The sequence below is a fragment of the Vulpes lagopus genome, chromosome 2 (assembly GCF_018345385.1).
Source record: "Vulpes lagopus strain Blue_001 chromosome 2, ASM1834538v1, whole genome shotgun sequence".
NCBI classification, from domain to species: domain Eukaryota; kingdom Metazoa; phylum Chordata; class Mammalia; order Carnivora; family Canidae; genus Vulpes; species Vulpes lagopus.
In genome coordinates this window covers 125444818-125466272 of record NC_054825.1, presented here as the reverse complement: position 1 = coordinate 125466272, position 21455 = coordinate 125444818, and the positions used below count along the sequence as shown (strand labels likewise).

General features: G+C 40.2%; 1 protein-coding gene across 2 annotated transcripts in view; it reads left to right on the top strand.

The window, feature by feature from the left end:
• Positions 1–21455, top strand: part of ARHGAP18 (Rho GTPase activating protein 18) — a 117723-nt gene that overhangs the window by 75576 nt on the left and 20692 nt on the right. For both annotated transcript variants that reach the window (XM_041742178.1, XM_041742187.1), the window contains 5 exons: positions 6126–6291; positions 8962–9053; positions 13332–13409; positions 15450–15609; positions 17845–17927. In XM_041742178.1, coding sequence (XP_041598112.1) covers positions 6126–6291; positions 8962–9053; positions 13332–13409; positions 15450–15609; positions 17845–17927 — 579 coding nt within the window. The remainder of the gene's footprint in view (positions 1–6125; positions 6292–8961; positions 9054–13331; positions 13410–15449; positions 15610–17844; positions 17928–21455) is intronic.

Genomic DNA, 21455 nt, shown 5'->3' with positions numbered 1-21455 from the left:
TTTAAAGCCTACATGTATTAAAAGTCTGTCGTCATTCTGTTTTCTTCCTCCTCTTGGATAAATTTACCTTCTGGGTAAATTCCTTTTCATTTTATCTTTATGGTTTATCCTTCCATTCTTAGATAATTGGTAGCCCACCACACACACTTTTCTCAATCTTGATTTTTTTTTTTTGACTTAGTATATTCTGGAGATCACCTCATAGTAATATATAGGATATTCAGAAATGGTTCTCATTCTTTTTTGTAGATACATCATATTCCATTGTGAAAATGCATCATAATTTACTCAATCATTTTCCTAATGGTGGACATCTAGGTAGTTTCCAGGTTTTATCATATATTTTTAAGAATCTGGAGTTTTAAGTGAAGGACGGTAGAGTCTAATAAAAAAAAAATGACGTTGACTTTTAAGTTGTGAATTCAAAAGTGGAATAAAATATAAATTAGTATCTATTGCAGAGACTTAAAACTTCCTCTCTTATCTCATTCTCTGCTTAACATTTGTGCTCCTGTACCTTCTTCACTTTCTTCAGGTTGTACCCCAAGCTTGAAATGACCTTCCCATTTCTACCTTCCTGTTTTTCCCTGTTGACCAAGGAAGTGTTACCCTATCCTTTGGGGACTAGTTTAGTATCTAACTTTGTTATTAAGTCTTTCCTGATTGTGAATTATATTAGATAAAAATCTATAAAATCCTTTAAGCTATTAAGAGGCCATGCTTTTGATAATTACTGTCAATATATTCTTGTATTTATTTATTTATGCATATATGCATCTGTTCATCTATACAACCATTTATCCACATGTCTTCTGGAAGGCATGGGCGTGTAAGCTTTTCACAAGCCCTCAGCATGGTTGATGGAATGAATATTTATATTCATCACTCCGAGGCAGGTGTCTAAGCAGATAAACCTTAAACTCCATTTCTACTCCATGCTCCTCTGCTTCTGTAAATAAGCAGTAAGCTTTATGTAATACATTGTTCTCTGCTGACTTCATTTTTAAATTCGTTTCCTTTTTCTTACAGCATCGGGTAGTTTTTGTTAATTCTTTATGATCTCTCACAGCAGATTCGAATTTCTTCTCTTAAATTTGGAGATCAGGTTTCATAACCTTTAATGGGCTACAGTTTGAAAATGGAGCTACTACTTACTGTGTTTTGTGTACCCTCTGTATCTCAGAAAATATGCCCGGTAATTATTTATTTCTCAAATGATCTCTGTAAGGTAGATACTATGATTCCCGTTTCTCATACAAGGAACAGGTTAGATCATATATGGCATGCTAAGGCTTGGCTTCGGTGACTCAACTTTTGGAGCTGGACTTTTTTCTGGAAGACCACGTTGACTCCACGTAATGTGCCCTGAAGGTATACATGCATTTAATTTAGGTGTGCGTGTAAGTGGCTCTGTATTGGTGCTGCTGACAACTTGTTCAGGACAGCCTGAGATATTGTATAAATAAGATTCTGGCTTGTTGGGTCCATCATATACAATATAAATTTAATAATACTCCTTCATCCTGTTTTGGAGACTGAAACATTAAGGACATATGCAGAAATTTTTAAGATCATAGTTTTAAAATTATAACTGGTAAAGCCTTTATCTTAGGTGCACACCTAAATTTAGTCCTTAGGTCTTTATTTAGTGCCCTTTGGATTCTTATTGACTTATGTTTCATTCAAGCAAATTCTTGTTTTGTAATGACTTTGGTTGTCTGGTAACATAGCTCTGTGGATACTAAAGGCTGAAAACTAGTCATGGAGGCCCCTATTGGCAGTTTGCTGGAGAACAGAACGCCTCTAGAGGAAGCTGAAGGATAGTGGAAGAAGTGTTTCAGGATTGAGTGAGAACACTGAAAATCTATAGCAGACACATACTTGTACACAATGCAGAAAGAGGTGTTTAGGGTTATGGTCCTAATTGTCTAGAAAAGGTTACATCATGGCTCTTTGCTCTCCATTTATTTATTTAATTTAATTTTTTTAAAGGATTTTATTCATTTATTCATGAGCAACACACAGAGAGAGACAGAGACACAGGCAGAGGGAGAAGCAGGCTCCATGCAGGGAGCCCTATGTGGGACTTGATCCTAGGACCCTGGGGTCACGCCCTGGGCTGAGGGCAGATGCTCCACCACTGAGCTACCCATAAAAAAAAAAAAAAATTAGGAAATATAGAAAAACTAAATTCAAAAGTTCATTTGTTTAGAAAAGTGTTCATTCTCTGGAAATGACAATGAATGAAATATTGTAATAAAATCACATTTCACACATAGAAAAACATTAGGTAAGAATTGCGTTTCCTAGCAGACCCGAAAAAAAGTCATCTGTGCAAATTGACCAGGTGAGGATAGATTCTCTTGCTTCCCAAGTTGAGGCTAGAGTGACTTAATGTACTAAAGTCAAGTCCATCAAAGTCCATCATCACTGGTGAAGTGCCTAAGGGGCCCTTTGTATTGTGAGGGCTGCAAAAAAGAGGGGTGCGGTCTGAGAGAGCTACCGGATTAATTCACGGTAACACACGGGAACCAATGACCTTATAGTCTTTGAAAAATCTTATTTCTCTTCATTCTTGAAGCATGTTTTTCAAAAGGCAAAGAGCTTTCTTTTGCTGAAATTGCATTGCCTTCTCTTATCCAACGAACTGAACCATCCAGTGTATTACTAAACAAAAATGACAGGAAACTTCATAAATATTTAAAGCTGCTGCCATGAATTAAACATTGGGATAAAGAACTAACTCCTTTCATTAAAGCACAATGTTAAATAAATAAATAAATAAAGCTCACGACATATTTTGCTAGGTAAATCAAATGTTTGAACTAATAATATTTCAGGTTTCTCTAAACATTTACCTTAGCTAATGCTTTGAATAATTGTGTTACATATGTTTGGCTTATTAGATCAATAACAACTGCTTTTAATGAAACATTTAGAACTTAAAAAAAAAAAAAAAAAAGGTTGATAAATAGGATTGGTTCAGCCCTGCAGGAAACAATGCGATTAGCAGAACTGTGGGGCCAGGCCAGAAGATAATGAAAAGTTTTGTGTGATTTTCAAAGTGGAGCTCAGTATGAATCACAGGACAATGAGGAAGCTTCCAGCCAGTGGCCCTGCACCTCCCGGAGCTTGATGCTCTGCTCGTCTCCCTGTAGCATGTGTGTCTTCATTCATCGACTAGACTGGAACAGGACACCTCCAGTGTGCCAGGCCTATGGCACGGTGGGAGAGACCGAGGGGCTCACAGTCCTATATCAGTACTGACCAACCTAGACTCCTCCATTCACGCTGTGCTGGGAAAATGGAACAGAGCAGAATGGGGTTATTCCTGAATTTAGGATCTAGAAGATCTAAATTTGCATCCTTACTTTGTCACTGGCTATATGGCCATATTTACTCTTACTAGTAATAGTAAGCCTCATTTCCCTGCTATAATAATTCTTACCAAAGGGGACTTTTGCAGAATAGGATAAAAAACCATTTATCAAATAAGAGTATTAGCCTTACCATTTCCCCCCTTACCTTACAGTAATATTTAGGAGAAAGGGAAAGGCATGAAATCTTGAGATTATTGAAAAGGCTCCATGAGAGAAATGTAGTAATACCACTTAACATTTCCTGAGCAGGTTCTGCTCTTATTCCCATTTTACAGATGAAGTGGCTGAGGCAGTGCAGAGAGAATGTAATTTGCCGAAGGTCACATAGCTAGTAAGTGATGGAGACAAGACTGGCCACCTGCAGTCTGGCTGTCAGTTCTCAACCCCCATGTGCTGCACCGTTTAACACTTACCCTGGAAATTCACTTAGCATATTTAATGATATCTATTGCTGTTTCATTTTGTGTTCTCATAAGGAAAAAATGTATTGTGAAAAGTTAAGGACCTGTTTTGTCCTATAGTGGACTCTTCTTAAAACTATAGCAGATTCTACAGAGGAAGCTGCTGTGAAGAACTGTGGGATATTCTCCTTGAAGTTGAGTTTGCTTGAGAGGATTGAGCTGCTCAGTTGCCCGAAGTTGTAGTTTTGGGAAATGCTCTAAGACAATGATGCTTAAACAGTGTAGTCTCATAACGCCTTCAGGCTCTTAAAAAGCATTGAGGACTTCAAAAAGCCTTTGTTGAACCAGGCAAGAAGGATGTTGGGATTGAGAACAGTAACTACCATGGCTTTCAGCACTTTGAAAAAACCCCAGACACAAGGCTTTCTGGCCAAGAAATCTGTGATTTCCTGTTTTGGGGGCATTTGTTGTCTCCCTGGACTTTGCAGTTCTGTGGAAGTATGCTGTGGCTGAACCAAGAAAGAAGACCTACACATAGTTGTACAGAAATTATGATTTCACGAAAGATTTTGAGGAGATGAACAAGACCACTGTAGATGATTTTTGAAAGTGAAGAATTTCTTAATTTGAATTTCATGGAAGTTTGTCCCTGGCCTATGTTCTTGAACTATGTAACATGAATATGGAGACTACAGAATAATTTATCTTGATAAGTAAACCACGAAGACTGTGGGAGTAGAGGTTTTGTTTATGTCAGTTATGCCTATGGATATGTACCATATTAGAAATTAAAAGCGAGAAATTTAAAAATTAAAGCACTTTAAGTAAAATATTATGATTAACATAAATATTAGTTTTCATGAGAAATAGTCATATTTTCTAAAAATTAGTAAGAAGTGTGTTATGATCTTTCATTTCAGCAACTCCAGTGTCTCACTTTAGTAGAAGTCAGTTGGATGCTCACACCTACATCTGTATTCAATCTGTTGCAAAAGCACCTATCTTATACTTTTGGAAAACTCCACTGTACTATCATGAGAGAATGGGAGTGAAAAAGGCAAATAATGTCTTAGGATTAATTATTAAACAGTTTTGACCTCATAGGCTCCTTGAAAGTGTGTTAGGTAACTTCGTGGTTCCCTGGGCCTTGCTTTGAGAACTGCTCTAAGACATGTCTTTTACACTGAATTTTACACCAGGAAGTGTTAACGATATGGTTAAAAAAAAAAAAAAAAAAAAGAAAGAAAGAAAGAAAGAAAGAAAAAGAAAAAGCAGCAAAGTAAAGGGAAATAAAAGGGAACCAGCTGAACATCCTTGGCCATTAAATGAAGTCAGGGGTAAACTCAAAAGATAAAACCTCTATAACCTTTTTTTTTTTTTTTTTTAATCAAACCATTGGAGAATGATCATAGTTTTAGTAGTCAGTAAATACAGTGGGACTATAATTTGTCTTCAATATATTAGAGAAATTCATGTTTTTGCTTTCTGGTTTGTTTTCTTATATTTAATGTATTTAATATTAAAAGTGGCTGAGTAGGTAGTAGATAATATTTGCAAAAGGCAGAAAACAACAAAATACCACTTACTTGCCTGTGATGGTAGGATCTTTAAGTCTTTTTATTCAATGGTGAAAGTGATAACAATAGCAACCATATATGGGTGCTTGGGAAGTGCCAGGCATTTACACCCCACAGCAGCCCTCTGAATTAGGTGGCCTTCCTCCCCGTCCTCTCCTCGTCACCCCCTCCCTGCTCCACCTGTTCCTCCTTCCTCCCGCCTCGAGCTATGCTGACCTCCTTCCTCTTTTCCCATCCTCCTTCCCTTCTCCTCCGCTCTTTCCGTCTGCCATTTACAGAACGAGTAGTTAAACAATTGCCCGATTATTACGAGATGCCTGGTAGGCCTTCAGGCTTCAGGCTGCTGGTACCCCATGCTCCCTGTCACCCCAGTGCTGTACTCACTCATGGCTATTAGTCTGCTTTCTCTTCCTCCTCTTCTTCCTCCTAGTTTCTCTTGACTTCTAATCTTCCTTTGTTCTGGAAGCTCAGTAACTAGAGTTCTTTTTCTCCTTCAGCTCTGCTGTCCTCTTAGCTCCTGGGATCAGTGTGCCTACTACATAGTGTGGTTGCATTGTCTGTGGGACTCCACGTACTGACTCCCTGCAGGTGTGAGGGTCATCATCATGACAAGATGGCTCTTCTTTCTGACTGGAGAAATTTTGTCACAGCTTTCACTGTTGCTACCCTGAGTACAGCTGCTTTCTATAGTTACGATTTTGTTGTCTTTCACTAAAAATGGGCATAGACACTCTAAACCTTTACTCTGTTAATGGTGTTTATTTTAGAATTTCAGATTGCCAAAAGACAAAACAGGCACCACCAGGATTGGTGACCTAGCACCCCAGGATATGAAGAAAGTTTGCCGCTTAGCCCTGATTGAGCTGACTGCCCTCTATGACGTATTGGGTGTTGAATTGAAGCAACAAAAAGCTGTGAAAATAAAAACAAAAGGTAATTTTGAAATTAAAAACAAAACAGTTGGATTTAGTTCAAAAGTAGCAAAGATGAATTTGGCTTCTTTGCAGTATTCTCAGAGGGGGAAACACAAACACTTGAATATATCTAAAATTAAGATTCTAAAATACTGCCTTCAAAATTTTGTAACTTAAAAACCATGTGCTACTCTCCAGACTATAGAAAATAAGGAGATAATCAAATATTTAATTGCATTGGAAGGAAATTCTGAATTAAGGAATTTTTTTTTTTGAATCGAGGAATCTTAAATGCTGTCTCCTTTGAAAACTACGTTTAAAAATACATTTGGGGGGCACCTAAGGGAGCTCAGTGGTTGAGTCTGCTTTCAGCTCAGGTCATGATCCTAGGGTCCTGGGATCAAGTCCCACATCAGGCTCCCCACAGGGAGCCTGCTTCTCCCTCTGCCTGTGTCTCTGCCTCTCTTTGTATCTCTCATGAATAACTAAATAAAATCTTAAAAAAAAAAAAAAAAGTAAAAATACATTCGGTGGACAGCCTGGGTGGCTCAGCAGTTTAGCACCACCTTCAGCCCAGGGTGTGACCCCGGGGTCCCAGGATCAAGTCCCACGTTGGCCTCCCTGCATGGAGCTTACTTCTCCCTCTGCCTGTTTCTCTGCCTCTCTCTCTTTCTGTGTCTCTTATGAATAAATAAAATCTCTAAAAAAATAAAAATACATTTGGTACATAAACTTCTTTATTTCTAAAATCAGATCTTGAAAAATGACTTTAAGATTGTTGCTACTGATCAATGACTTTTTGCTTATTTATTTGATAGGAAATACATAGGATAGTTAGCGGCCTGTCCCTGTGCTCATTTTTATTCTACTTTTAACTGTTTTGCAAAAACATTCTTTATGAAGAAAATCATGCCATGTGACCCATAATACCACTAAATTATACTCATTGTGGAGATAAGCAGTTTTCCTTTTGTAAGCTTTGTGCTTTACCCATCATATAAGCGGACTTTATTTTTTATAATGTGATAGAGAACAGACACCTCCTTGGTTTTTATCTAAGATTTTATTGATCTGGAAATGCAGATAATTCTCTATTAACAAAGTTTAACTGTTTAGGAATCTCTGACCTCTTCTCTAACTTTTAAGTTCTCTCCTAAAGAGATACCAAGAATGAGGATTCTCAAGTTGCTATGGTAACATTAATAAAGACACGTCTTCACCTGATTTACGTTTTAGAGGCAATTTCTCTGTAGGACTGAAGTATACCTTCCCTCAAGGTTCTCTCTCCCATGCTGGGCCCCAGAAGAGCTCATTCTGTGCTGAGTTCCACTGAGTATTATAGCTTAAGGCTTGGGATGGTGAATTTCTGAGTTAAATGGTGCTTCTGATTTTTCGCAAGGCCATTATGGATAATGAAAGACTTTAGATGTTTTTTCAGAAGCTTGTCACAAAGCCTTTGCCAAATATAAAATAGAAATATAATTTAAATAGCTGTGACTCAGTGCTTAGGACTTTTAAAATGGCTTAGAGAGGCTTTTTTATGTTTTAGAATTGCTTCCTAGCAGAGAGAGAAATATTAAGCTATTCTCATTAAGAGTACAACTATTAACAGAATAGATTTTCTTTCCGTTTCTTAAATATTTTTGCATCTCATCTAATAAATTCATCAACTGGGCTCTTAACATTTTTGAAGGTTACTTTTTTTCATGATTCTTTTTAGGATTGAATGAGCACAAGTGGTGGGGGGACAGGGAGAGGGAGAAGCAGACTCCCCACTGAGCAGGGATCCCTGTGCAGGTGATCCTAGGACTCCAGGATCACGTTGAGCCAACGGCAGACATTTAACTGACTGAGCCACCCAGGCACCCTTTTTTCATAATTCTTCAGCTACAAGTTATAAGGTTACTGGTATTCTCTTGAATGGCATCTCTATTGAGTGTCAGTTTCCAGTGTCCTCACTCCCCAATACAATTCCCCCTTTTCCTTGTTCACAAATGATCTATATCTCCCCTGATGATGTGTATTGCACTTCATTTAGTGATGGGGGTGGGGTGGGAGGTGCTATGCAGGAACTATGCTCACACCAGACTGAAGGCCTGTGATTTTAACGTAGAAAAATTATAAACTATTACCTTTCATTTTTTTCTGGAGTTATCCCCAAATATATGCAACTATAAATTTCAATTTAAGACTACCGAGTGTCTCTATTTCCTAAAGATTTTAAAAAACATTTGTAGAACAAGATCATAATGTTGACTGAATTCTCAAAAAACAAACATTTATATTTTTCTGTATTGTAGAATGTTGAATGTTAATTAACTATGGAAGAGATGAGTAATATTTGCTTTAGCTAAAACTTTTAATTTGGTTACCTGTAATAAATTATTTGCATATTTCACAGACTCCATGGCACTATTTCTCTTATAGGACAGTTTAACTTTTCTAATTATTTTGGTGATCATTTGCCTTCATTTGCTTAGCTGTCTTTCCTTGCTAGATTGCTATATAAGACCAAGACTTTCCTATTAAAATGTGTATACCTAATGGCTGGACAATGGCGTCCACTTATTAGGGGCCCAATAAATAGTTGTTTGTTCAAATGACAATATCAAGAAATCTGATGCCTTTAATATTTTTGTATTAGTATTTTATAGATGGATGAAAGAAGAAATTTTATTTTTTGTTGCAGATTCTGGCCTTTTTTGTATTCCACTGACAGTGTTGTTGGAACACGATCAGAGGAAAGTACCAGGAACTCGAATACCCTTGATATTTCAAAAAGTAAGTAGGCCTAAGTGGGTCAGCCTGGAGAGAACATACTTAAACTAATAGAAGTTTTTTTTTTCTCTTTAGGCATCTATAATATTTATAATACAGTTTTCCAATTGATGTGCTTTTTATTTTGTACTTTGATTTCCTATTCAGGAAACAAATTTGTTTCAAGGGCTTATAATTTTTATTTCATGGTGATGTTTTCTGTGGTATTACTCTAACTGTGATTACCTGGCATCGTTTTCCTGTCTTATATTAGTTAGCTTTGTATAATTGAGATTTCGCTTCTATAATACACAGGAGTGGGAACTGCTTATAAATTTCTAGGGAATTGCATCCTCATGAATATTTCATGCCTTTATGTATTTCCCAAGCTTTCCTATTTACAGTGAGGATGTCCAACTTAATTTACCAATGCCTACTTCCAAAGTAAGCAAAGAAACCATAAAGCAGAATCAGAAAGTGATTGCTAAACTATCAAGTCACTGGTGTCATCAACACTCAGTTATTCATAAGGGGATTATCTATGGCAATATAAAAATTTCAGTCTAATCTCTGAGTCATCATTGTTCAGAAACATGTGATAAAAGGCAAGAATGCACAGGGAGGAAGGTAGGTAGGTGAGATCCATTACAGACTACCCAAGCCCCCGGTTACAGACTATGCGGCCCCAGCGCATCACAATTTCTGAACGTTCTGGGCATAGCAGAGAGTGGCAGTGGGAACGTTCATGACTGACTGGCTCAACAAACTCATTCAATACTTAATAAAGCTCTGTGTACTTGGCACTGATGCCTCCGTTATTCCAAACCGGTCATTAGCTATCATACCTACTAAGCTCTGATTCCATTATTTCTCATGGTCCCCATCACATCCATCTATGTCTCTCATCGTTTCTCCTGAAGAACGTTGCTCTACTCAGCAGCCTCTGCCAGCCACTGCCTACAGAGCTTGTATCTGTGTGGAGAGTGCTCAACAGGGCCTGTGATTAGCTGGGAGGCGCTGACAAATGTGGGCCAGATATTCATATTAATTTGAGTAAAAGGTGCATGTTACCACCACAGATGACTGTGCAAGGCAAGGATCTCAGCAGTATCCTTTCCTGGTAGACATGGGTTCTCCAACAAAACAACCAATAACGTGTGCGTGCGAGCACGCATATGCTCAGCCATGTTCGTATAGAGAGATTTCTTTTAGAGAATTGGCTTACGTGAGAGCGGGGGCTGGCAAGTGTGAAATAGAGCTGTCCAGAGGCTGGAAACTTGGGCAAGAGTTGATGTTACAGTGTTGAGTCCAACATGTGTAGGTTGGAAACTCCTGTAGGCTTTCCATGTTGCAGTCTTGAGGCAGAAGTGCTGCTTCTTTGGGAAACCTCAGTCCTCGCTGTTAAGTCCCCCAACCCACTGGATGAAGACTGCTCACGTTATGTAGAGTACTTCGCTTTATTCAAAATGTACTGCTTTAAACGTTCATTACATCTACAAAAATACCTTCACAGTAATGTCTAGATTGGTGTTTGACCAAAAAAAAAAAAAAAACAGTGATGTGTCCCTCTTGACTTTATCAAATTCATCATCACATTAGTGAAGAGTAAGTTTTGGTCTTCACAAAAATTTAGGGAGGTCTCCTAATCAGGCTGAGGTTTGCATGCAGTTCCGTATCATTTTCTCTGGAAATTCTTATTTGTTTAGTCATTTTACATTTCTGGTCTCTTCGATATTCTGAAGACTCAGGTTTCCAACCAGTTTGAAGTTGTTAGGTAACAGCCTTAAAGATTTTTTTTGTTCACATGAAAAATAAAAGAGAGTCTAAAGAGTTTACTGTTAGATAACACTCCTCTATTTGCATCCCCTCTGAATTATAAGCAAAAAAATCACAGTGATCTATCATTGAAAGATATTTTTTTTTTGATTGATCAACTGTCACCTCAATTAGGTTTTTCCTCAATTTTGTACAAAGGAAATAATTGGAAATCACTAACTTGCAAAAAGGTTTATTACTAGATTTTAAAGGATTATACTTTCTTATTTATTAAGAGTTATACCCCCAAAAAGAGCTTTAACAAAGCTTATCTAGTACCTGTGAATTTTACCTATTTTCTTGTTTGTCTCGTTTTTGTTCAGAGGCACATTGTTTAAACCATATTCTCAGAATAAGTTAGGGAAATAAAATACTCTTAATTTTTACCTGTAGAGAAATTCTGACAAATTAGCAAATTTTGTTCTCACTGTCAAACTATTGAGCCAAATCAAAGATAATTTGTGTCCAAAACTTCTGACTTCATTTTCAATTCATAAATTCATATAAGTATGGAATCTTAGGAAATGCTGTGATTATTACTGATAAATTATGCAATGTCCCTTGTGAGACAAATTACTAAAAAAGAGCATGATTAAAATATATAGATCAATATAGTTATTTTCCATCTTTAAGTCTTGAAAATAAAAGGAGAGCTATAAAGTATTTATTATTTATATTTTAATAATGTAATATAACGTGGCTAAAAATGTTAAAATGAGAAATATGAAAAAACACATGACATCGTTTCAGGTAATATATATATATATATATATATATATATACATACATACACACACACACATGTATTTATGGAATGCTAGTATTCCAGATAAGAGAGTAATAAAAAGAAATATAAAAATTCAGAACTCACTCTTTTTCAGTTATTTAGAAATCATCCATTTTCCCTGTATATTTAATGAAAATTTGAAAGTCATATACTATTGCTAAAAACTAATTTGCTCTAGCAGCTGGCATAGCATTTTATTTTTTGCTAATAGATCATTTTAAACATTTTATAAGATGAAATAAAAATGAAGATTGTTCAAACACTGAATAAGTTTGGTTTTAAATCCTTTATTGAATAATGCCTATCTAATCTAAAATAATTCGTGTAAAGTTTTTCTGCCTCGGTTTATTATCTAGAGTAACTTGAAAAATGTGGTCTTGGGAAACATTCTAGTTGAATTTTTAAAAATCATGCACTACTTTGACTGGCCAGAGATGGTTCTTTCTTCAGCTAATAATAAATCCTTAGGGGAATTTCGAAACTACTCTTTGCTTTATTCCTACCTGACTCCCTGAAGATCAGTGCATTCTTTGGCTGTAATCCAGGGATAGGAGAGATGAGGTCATTAAAGAAAAATTACCTCCCTTCCAGTGTCTACATGCTACAATCTATCTGATTTCAGAGCATCTAGACAAAGGTCAAAAGACCTCAGTTTATGATACCTTGGTTTGCTCCTAATAGACACTTTTATAAGCAAGGGAGAAACGGTAAGCTTTATGTAGTTTATAGAGCCTTGGTAAATCATTAAAGGAAGTTTCCCTGGAAAAAAATAAAATTTTACATCCTTTGGCACTCTGGAAGATTTTATGCCTTTAAGGGTGTGTGGAGAGATCATAGCAAATTTGGGGATGAGTGAAGAGTAGGTCTGTCTTTTGTTCTGGGGCGGGGGTGCGTGGTGGGAGGACAGCTATGTGAGGCTAGGTAATTGCCTTATATTTAACTTGAGGACAAGGAGATTGATTTCCCTAAAATAGCAGAGTTTCCCCTAAAGCCTTTGAGCCCCGCCCAGGGAATACATATTTCAGTTGGAAGATTACTCTGCCAAGAATTAACCATTTTTTAATCCTCTTCCTACCTTCCAACAGTGTCGTTGTCATTTCTCTGTTTGCCTTTTTTCTTGTGGGTTCCTGCAAAAATCTTTCTTTCTTTTTTTTAAATGGGGTTCTGGAGCTAGATCCGTGTGCACTTGCTGGGTATCAGGTGTGATTTAGAAGCCCTCTAAGGGAACTGATTTTTATCTTGGGTTACGACTAAAAGCTGAAAAGCTTAAAAATGAGTATTTGCAAATAGGGTGTTTTGTTTCGTTTTGTTCTTGTTTTTTCCTTCAGACCATAAATAATCCTTTCAAACAAACCAAAAAGGAGATGTAAGTGTGCAAATCCTGGAATTTCCTAAGATTTATTTGACTGCAGGATGTATGTTTCTGGAAAAGCAGAAGCACGGGTGGTCGTGGTGGCTCTTAAACCATGGGCATCTCCAGTCTCGGCCCGGGGAGGGCAGCGGGGGGACCTAGGAGTCCTCCCGCTTTTCCAAGTTCCACCTGGAGCTTTGGGGCTGTGGCCGTGGTAGCGGCGGCTCCCAGGGCGGCCATGTGGGTGTTTGTGTGGGACGAGCCCGTGTCAGGGTGGAAACAGGTGGAAACGGGTGGAAACGGGTGGAAACGAGTTGCCGAGTGAGAACGTTCTTCTGTTTATTCGCAGCTGATTGCTCGAATCGAGGAGGGAGGCTTGGAAACGGAAGGCCTGCTGAGGATCCCCGGGGCCGCCACGAGAATCCGGGTAAGCGCGGTCCTCGAGACCACGGCTGCCCCACGAGACACCGCCTACGGGGAGGCCTCCAGTCCCGGGGCCGGGTACACTCCGGGAGCCCCTGCCGACCTCTGTGGGGAGTCAATGTCCTTCAGAGTGGCCGGGTAGCGGGAGTAAGGCTCTGGTGAGCAGAGAGGCCAAGGGGCCCAGCGGCCTTGCTGGGCTCCCCGAGGTGCCAGTGCGGGACCTGCAGAGCCGCCGCTGCTCCCTCCTGACCAAGGCAGAACAGGAGTCAACATGTGACGGGCTGAGGCTGGGCATGGGGAGCCGGGGGGGCGGGGGCTGCGATGGAGGGACAAGCCGGAGGGACAGGCTGCCGGCCTCCTCAGGTGGGGAGCAGGTCCCGAGGGGCCTCCTCAGTGGGGAGGGGGGCCGAGGGGCCTCCTCAGGTGGGGAGTGGGGCCCGGGGGCCTCCTCAGGTGAGGAGTGGGCCCCGGGGAGGTGCCTCAGGTGGGGAGCGGGGCCGAGGGGCTTCCTCAGCCTCGGAACCGGAGGCTGGAACCAGAGGCCGAAGGGCTCCCACCACACAGTCGCATCAGAGCCCCGCTCACACACTCACTGCTCTAGTGCCCGGGTTGGCCGCCTGCCCCTGCGAGGTCCCTGAGGCCGTGCTGCAGCCCGTGGAGCTTTGCTAAGGCGCCGCGTGTCATCCCTCCGCGGACACCTAGGGCAGCGAGAGACTGTGGGGCGAGCCCCGGTGAGGAGCGTGTTGTCCTGCAGAGAACCGGAGTCTGAGAGGGACGAGGCACGATCTGCGTCCCCACGGGCCGGAACCCTCGGGTCCTGCGGCTGCAGCACTGACTCCCGCAGCGTAACGCCCCCCTGGGCCTGCACCCGCCGCCCCGCGGTCTGAACACAGGCGCGCTAGTGGCGGGACGCGGCCGCCGAGCTCAGCTCCCGGGACTCCTCAGAAGGTGGCTCAGTGGACAAGGCAGTGCCCATTGCCTCCGCCCCGTCAGGCCGCAGCGGCTCCTTATACATAATTTAAACCCTCCCCCAATTTTTTGTACTCTCCTCTCTTCTCCCCCCTCCCGTCCTCCTCCTTACCCTCTACATCCCTCCCTCCTTCCCTTCCGTCGCCGTCCCCCTATCCCCCTCTGGACTGTCCCTACACCGTCCCCCATCTGGGCTCACCTCTGTTGGTCGGGCTGTGCCGGGTGGAGGAGAGGATGGAGCTGCGTAGGGAAGAGCAGAGCGTAATAGGTTTCCACCTCACCAGAAAAACGAAGAACCTTCTTCGGGAGAACAGTTAAAATCATCAAGGACGTGACAGGAGCTTGGAAGGATTTCTAACCTAATAGGATTTATGCCACAGCCAAGAGGCCTGTGGGAAACAGTCACTGTGAAGCTAAAGTGACTGCTAATAGCTTGGCAGACCTGCATCCTCGGTAGAGCCACTGCCTCTCATTCCTCTGCGCCGAGGCAGGCGCCCTGAGGGGTTTTCAGGCCTCACCTGCTGTGGAATCTGGCCTCTTCCATTTCCCAGGTGACCGGTCGGAAGCGGCCTCCTGCCCTAGGCCCCGAGACTGAGGACCCATATTGTCACGGAATGTGCTCCTGAGTGATTTAAAACAGAGTTTTTAAAAGTGATTTTTTTTTTAATTTTTTTTATTTTATTTTTTTATTTTTTTTTCTTTAAAAGTGATTTTTAATGATTGAATGAAAAATTGGAGTATCTTAAGCCAAGCCCCCACATGCAGGGGCCGTCTTAAGGAATCTTCTAGTTAGACTTTGCTGCGTGAGGTCTGTCGTGCCCTCAGGAAAATGTCTACGGTCTCGGGTTTTGCGGCCTGGGGTGGAAGGTTTCGATGGTCAAGTACACCTGGCAGGGTCGTATTTTTCTGAGTGACAGGGAACTGTTGACCTCTTAGTTCTTCCAGGTTCTTCTCCGAAGAGTAGAATCTCTTGTAAAGCGGGAAGAGTAGCATCACGGGCTCAGCAGGAGGAAAGAAAAAACCCCGCACTTACTGGTAGCTTCTTCTTTTTTTTTTTTTTCCTTCTGCCTTTCAGAATCTTTGCCAAGAACTAGAAGCAAAGTTCTACGAAGGGACTTTTAATTGGGAAAGTGTCAAGCAGCACGACGCAGCCAGCCTGCTGAAGCTCTTCATCCGGGAGCTGCCCCAGCCGCTGCTCAGTGTAGAGTACCTCAGGGCCTTCCAGGCTGTCCAGGGTAAGCGCCCTCTCCCGCCGCCCACACCGACCACCCCGTAGCACAGAGAGCAGAACCTCGTCCACTGGTCCACCCTGGTGGGCAGCGACCTCAGCCTCCTCGAATGCGCATCTCCCCCTACAGGGATGACAGGCCGCTCCCCTCAGGGGCAGGTTGATTGCACGCCCAGTCAGCAATACAATGCATTTTCTTGTTAAGCCTGGAACTTCACATTTCTTGTGTAATAGGATGAGTCATGTCAGATCTGATACGTTTTTCTTGCCAAGTGTTAAAAGCAACACTTACTGGAGAAGCTGCGGATTAACAGTTATCATAAGAGCACAGGAGATGTGGCACAGGCAGTGATTATTTTCCTGAAAAATTAAGTTCTGAGATTGCCATGCAGAAACATGGAACAAACTACTTGGCTGCCTCCGCGGAGGGGGGCTGCAGACTTCGTACATTTTGCCATTTTGTGGTCCTGGGCAAGCTCCAAGTTAACGTCTCCATCGGTTCTTGATTCTTTTCCGGTGAACACAGAGATCTTAGGAGGTTTACATACTGCTGTCGTTATTCCCTTGAGTCCTGGAGGGCATCAAAAAAAGGAAAAATGCCATCAACATATTCTAATGACCATATTTTTAACTTCCAACCTGGGACACCATGAGAGGGAAAGGGCGTCACTGCTGATGATTACGGCGAGCGACAGTGTCCACCAGAACTGTTCCAGGCTGTTCCATTTTTTTTTTAATGGAGATATAATTGACCTACATTTTTTTTTTTAAATTTATTTATTCATAGAGACAGAGAGAGACAGAGAGAGAGAGAGAGAGGCAGAGACACAGGCAGAGGGAGAAGCAGGCTCCATGCAGGGAGCCCGATGTGGGACTCGATCCCGGGTCCCCAGGATCACGCCCCGGGCTGCAGGTGGCGCCAAACCCCTGCGGCACTGGGGCTGTCCGACCTACATTCTTAATGTACAAATAATGGTTCAGTATTTGTGTATATCGTGAAAGGATCATCATAGTACGTCAGGTCGACACCCATCACCGCACGCTCTTGCAGAATTTTTTTTCTTGTGATGAGAACTTTTAAGATCAACTTTCTTAGCAACTTTCAAATGTGCAATATGTTATTATCAACTGTAGTCACCGTGCTGTACATTGTGTCCCCATAACCTAGCTATTTTATAACTGAAAGGTGTACCTTTTGACCCCCTTCCCACCCCCCTCCCTGCAGCTTCCACCAATTGTTCTCTGTATCTATGATCTTAGTTTTTGTTGTTTGTTTTCTAAGATCCCACATAGAACTGAAATCATCTGTATTTGTCTTTGTCTTATTTTACTTAGTATAATGCCCTCAAGGTCCATTCATGTTGTTGCAAATGGCAAGATTTCATTCATTGTTTTTGTTTTTTTTTTAACAGCTGAATAATATTCTATTGTTTTCCAGGCTATTCTTAAGGCATGTATTGTTGAGATGATTCCCAGGTATCATCTCATATCATATTTCTTCAGAATTTCGAGGGGAGACATGACTGAAATCACATTGTGTTTAAAATATTTTTAATGGTTAAGTTATGCTATTTGGCATACACTCTTTGATTATTGGTTCAAGGACAAATTGATTCCTAAAGAGCAAAGTACCAGAATGACTCCAGATATCCAGGTGTATTACTTACAGGGGTTAAGGGCTACTAAAAATGATAAATATCCATGATAATAATGTACCTCTTGGACTCAGTCATTGTGAGTTGGTTTTCTGATTCATTCCACAGACATTTATTGAGCATTTACTGTGTTCCGGGCTCAGTGTTATATATTCCTCTTGGAATCGATGGGCCCTTACCATGGGATTTGTCCACTCACCAGTGAAGAAACAAACTTCACTGTTGCAGATGCCCCCTGACCCCGTACCATGGGAGGTCCAACTTTCTGTGTCTCTTCATTGGGGAATAATTATCACACAGAAGTTGAAATGATTTCCAAAGCACTGTTGTGTGTCTGCAAACATAAGGCCGCTCATCATATGATCACAGTTGGAAGTGAGCATTCGGAGAGAGAGAAAGCTCTAACGCAGCAGCTGCTTGTCCTCATCTCTCTCGAACACACTCTCAAGAATGCTCGCTGCTCGGTTGTTATGTCTTACATTTCATAGTCATGTTTGTGCCAAATAACTTTTTTCTTACAAAATGAAAAAAGGATATTAAAAAAAAAGGTTTGGTAAAGAGTTCAGATTTATTTAATCTGTCTGCAGATCTTCCAACCAGGAAGCAACAACTCCAGGCTTTGAACCTTCTTGTCATCCTCCTGCCTGATGCAAACAGAGACACACTTAAGGTCAGTGGATTCATTTACATTAAATATCCCTCAGAAAAGCAGAGGAATTTCTCATTATTTGTCGCAAAACAATGTGGTGTTTTCATGGACATGTTTGCAGTAGGCTACAAAGAAAAGACCTACTTTTAAAGATAGATGGTGGAAGTGTTTTAACTCTTTATTACCATATATACTAGGCTAGTCCTGTTAAAAGTATTATCAAGTATTTAATTTTTGCTGTAACACTTCTACCAAAACCAATGAACAAGGTTCATTTTTTTTTATTTGATGGAAACATGGGTGCTTTTGGTTTTTCCTTTTTATTTTCCTACATTTTCCAAATTTATTTAATGAACATGTAGTAAGTAAAAAAATGGATGTTTAAAAAGGAAGTAATAAGACTCGTCAGATATAACCTACTGTTCAGCCTAAAGATGTTGTATTTGTAGTTCTAGGCAGTATAGTTTGAAGTAAGTCGTAATGATGATTTTCAAGTGTTTGGTTAGTCAAAAGATAGACCGACTCAAATAAATTCTAATTATTTCTCTAAGGGCTTACCCTGAGGTTTTGATTTACATCATCATTTCAAAGTGACTTGGTCTATATGATTTAATACCGTTTATAATAAGCATTGTCAGAGGCTTTTAGAATAACCAGTGGATTATTCCTACTGATTTATTTTCTTAACAGCAAAAGTTTATAGAGTAGTTGCGCAGGTTAATTATAAACTTATGAAAGAGAAAGGAAACTTCTGAAATATAGTTTAAAAACAGTATTGGCTTTAAGTTTTGCCATTGCCTTAATAAATTGTTTTTATATGGCTAACGGCAGAACCCTTGCCCTTTTGCTCCCCACATTTCTTTCTATTTAAAATGAAAAATCATGCCAAGAAATTTCATGTCAAGAAAACAAAACCAGTTGGTAAATCTTGAGAGTTTTTGCTGTACCTCATTAAGACCTCTTGAACTGAAGCTGGGTGGTAGTTCTTTCATGCCCATGGAATGAATGTTAATAGTCAACTTTTCTGGATGAAAGAGTTTACGAGGATTACTGGAGTAAAATCCCTGCTTCTCTACGGGAGAACTTCCAAAGACTTACTCCCTTTACTAATAAGTCAGGAGGAAAAAAAAATCTCTTGCTTCACTGATGGTCACATGCTGAGAAGGCAGCATTAGATGTTGGTTTTTTTTGGGGGCAGAGGCCAACTCCAGAAAGGGTCACATTTGAACATTGTGTGACCAGGGTTGCTGGGTAAGTGTAGATTGTGGTCGAAGTAGAAATGGCGTGGGGACCGATTTCCAGCCTACTTGTCAGCTATGCCCTGACAGAGAGCCCTGAAAGAGAAATTTAATCCATCTTTTTCTCCTTCACATAGAGATACCTGTGTGCGATGGCCCTGTGAATGAGAGTATAAGGCGGGCATTGAAAGACACAGGATTTCCTTAAAACATGTCTGCATTCAACTGAGTTCAAATAATTGTGAGAGGAGATACTTATTCCAGTATGGTTACTGTTGGGAAAAGGTGGTCTACAATGCAATTTCAGAATTTGCCTTCAGAATTCCAGGCGGCGTACTGTTTTAAAAATTGTTTGAAAAAATAGTTTTTAAAATTTTAGAATAGTTTTAATTTTTGTTTATAAGGTTACTGGAAGTACAGTTTCATTTTTTTAAAATTTTATTTATTTATTCATGAGAGACACAGAGAAAGAGAGAGAGAGGCAGAGACACAGGCAGAGGGAGAAGCAGGCTCCATATAGGGAGCCCTACGTGGGACTCGATCCCGGGACTCCAGGATCATGCCCTGGGCTGAAGGCGGCACTAACCCGCTGAGCCACCCGGGCTGCCCGGGAGTACAGTTTTATAAATAAAGTGGGAAATACTTTTTTGAGATAACAAAATTGGAAAATGCCGAAAAAGTGTAAATTTAATAATTAACCTTTATTTAAAATCTTAATTTTAGCTAGTCTTGATGAATGTTTCAAACAAGAATTCTAATAATAGAAACATTGAACCAAGAATGCCATAGGCACGAGAAAATAAGCCATTTACATTTAGTTCAAAGTGAAGGAAAACTCTATCACAAGGTAATTTCAAGAAGCTTAATGCAAAATTCCCCAATTTTTACAAGCCTAGTAAAAAGTCAGTTCCTATCTGGAGGAACATGATCATGGGTGTGACCTTTGCAGACTATTACTAGAGCACATCGAAGGGTTAGGAGGCACTGCATTAAGCACCATGTCCTACTTTAAGCCTAAAGAGACAGGTGTTTGGGAAAACTGCTTGACCAGGATTTGTTGTTGTTGTTGTTGTTGTTTTTGACCTTGGATTATTGTATTTTTGGATCAGTGATCATAACTACTTTTAACTTGGAGGAAGAAAGAGGATTGATGTTAAGATATCAGTGGGGGATCTGTGTTAATATAATTATTGGTGTTTACTTACTCATTTATTTGTATTTATCTTTAGGAAGTTAGCTCTGTAACATTGTCCTGCTCAATCCTGGCAGGCTGGGAGATTAGTATTCCTGTTTTATGAATACGAAGACATTAAAGGGCACATATGTCGGAAGTTTACCCTAAGATCTCACACAGCTAATAACTAATTGTGCTGGGACTCAAACTGGTTTTCAGGGAGTGAGACCAGTGAGGCTGTGTGACACCAGACTAGTGATGCTTTTCAAAAATTTTTTTAGAGTGAGGGGAGGGGCAGAGGGAGAGAGAGCATCTTAAGCAGCCTCCATGCCCCTCGAGGAACCTGACAGGGGAGCTGAGATCAACAGTGGGAGGCTTAACTGTCTGAGGCACCCAGCTGCCTCTGATACTTTTTTAGCAAGGTCACTTCTTCTGTGTCAGGTAAGAAAAAATATGTCTGAAGATGAAGTGCTTTTGGCAAGGGCCAGGCTAACATTTTATTAATTTCATATCGGCACACATGCATATTCTAATATTCTGATAGTAATAGTTTGGATAGTCTTATTGCATATGCACACCACAATTAAAGTGGTTTATTACCTAATCTCTATCATTTACACTTTGTAAAGAAAGAGATACACTGGTCCCTGAATAATTATTCTGGTCTCTGGTGCAAAATTAAATTTTTTTCCCCTGGACCTCACCAATTAATCTTTTGTCCTCATTTGAGAAGGTATTGTTACTGTATAACCTTATGCTTAGATTACAATTTAACTTTCTGAGCACTGTACCAGAAATTAGATACATAAATCTTATTGTTAGATATTGAGGCTGTGCCTTTAGTTTGTTTCAATTTTTTGAAGTCTATATAGCAGCTAAACTTGATTTAAGATCCACCTGTTAACACAGGAATTCTTTTTCCCCCTAAATCTTATGAGAAATGAACACTGTTTCTTTTTTTTTTTTTTTCCCCACTTCGATAGAGTTTATTTCACCTTTCAGGGATTTTAAGCTAAATATGAAAACACGGTTCTTTTTGTAGTTAAGTGTAGTTAAGAATTCCAAAACAAAAGCCAGGTAGACCCTGTCCTCCATCTGCCAGCTTGATGACCTGTGGTAGCTCACTTACATACCTCA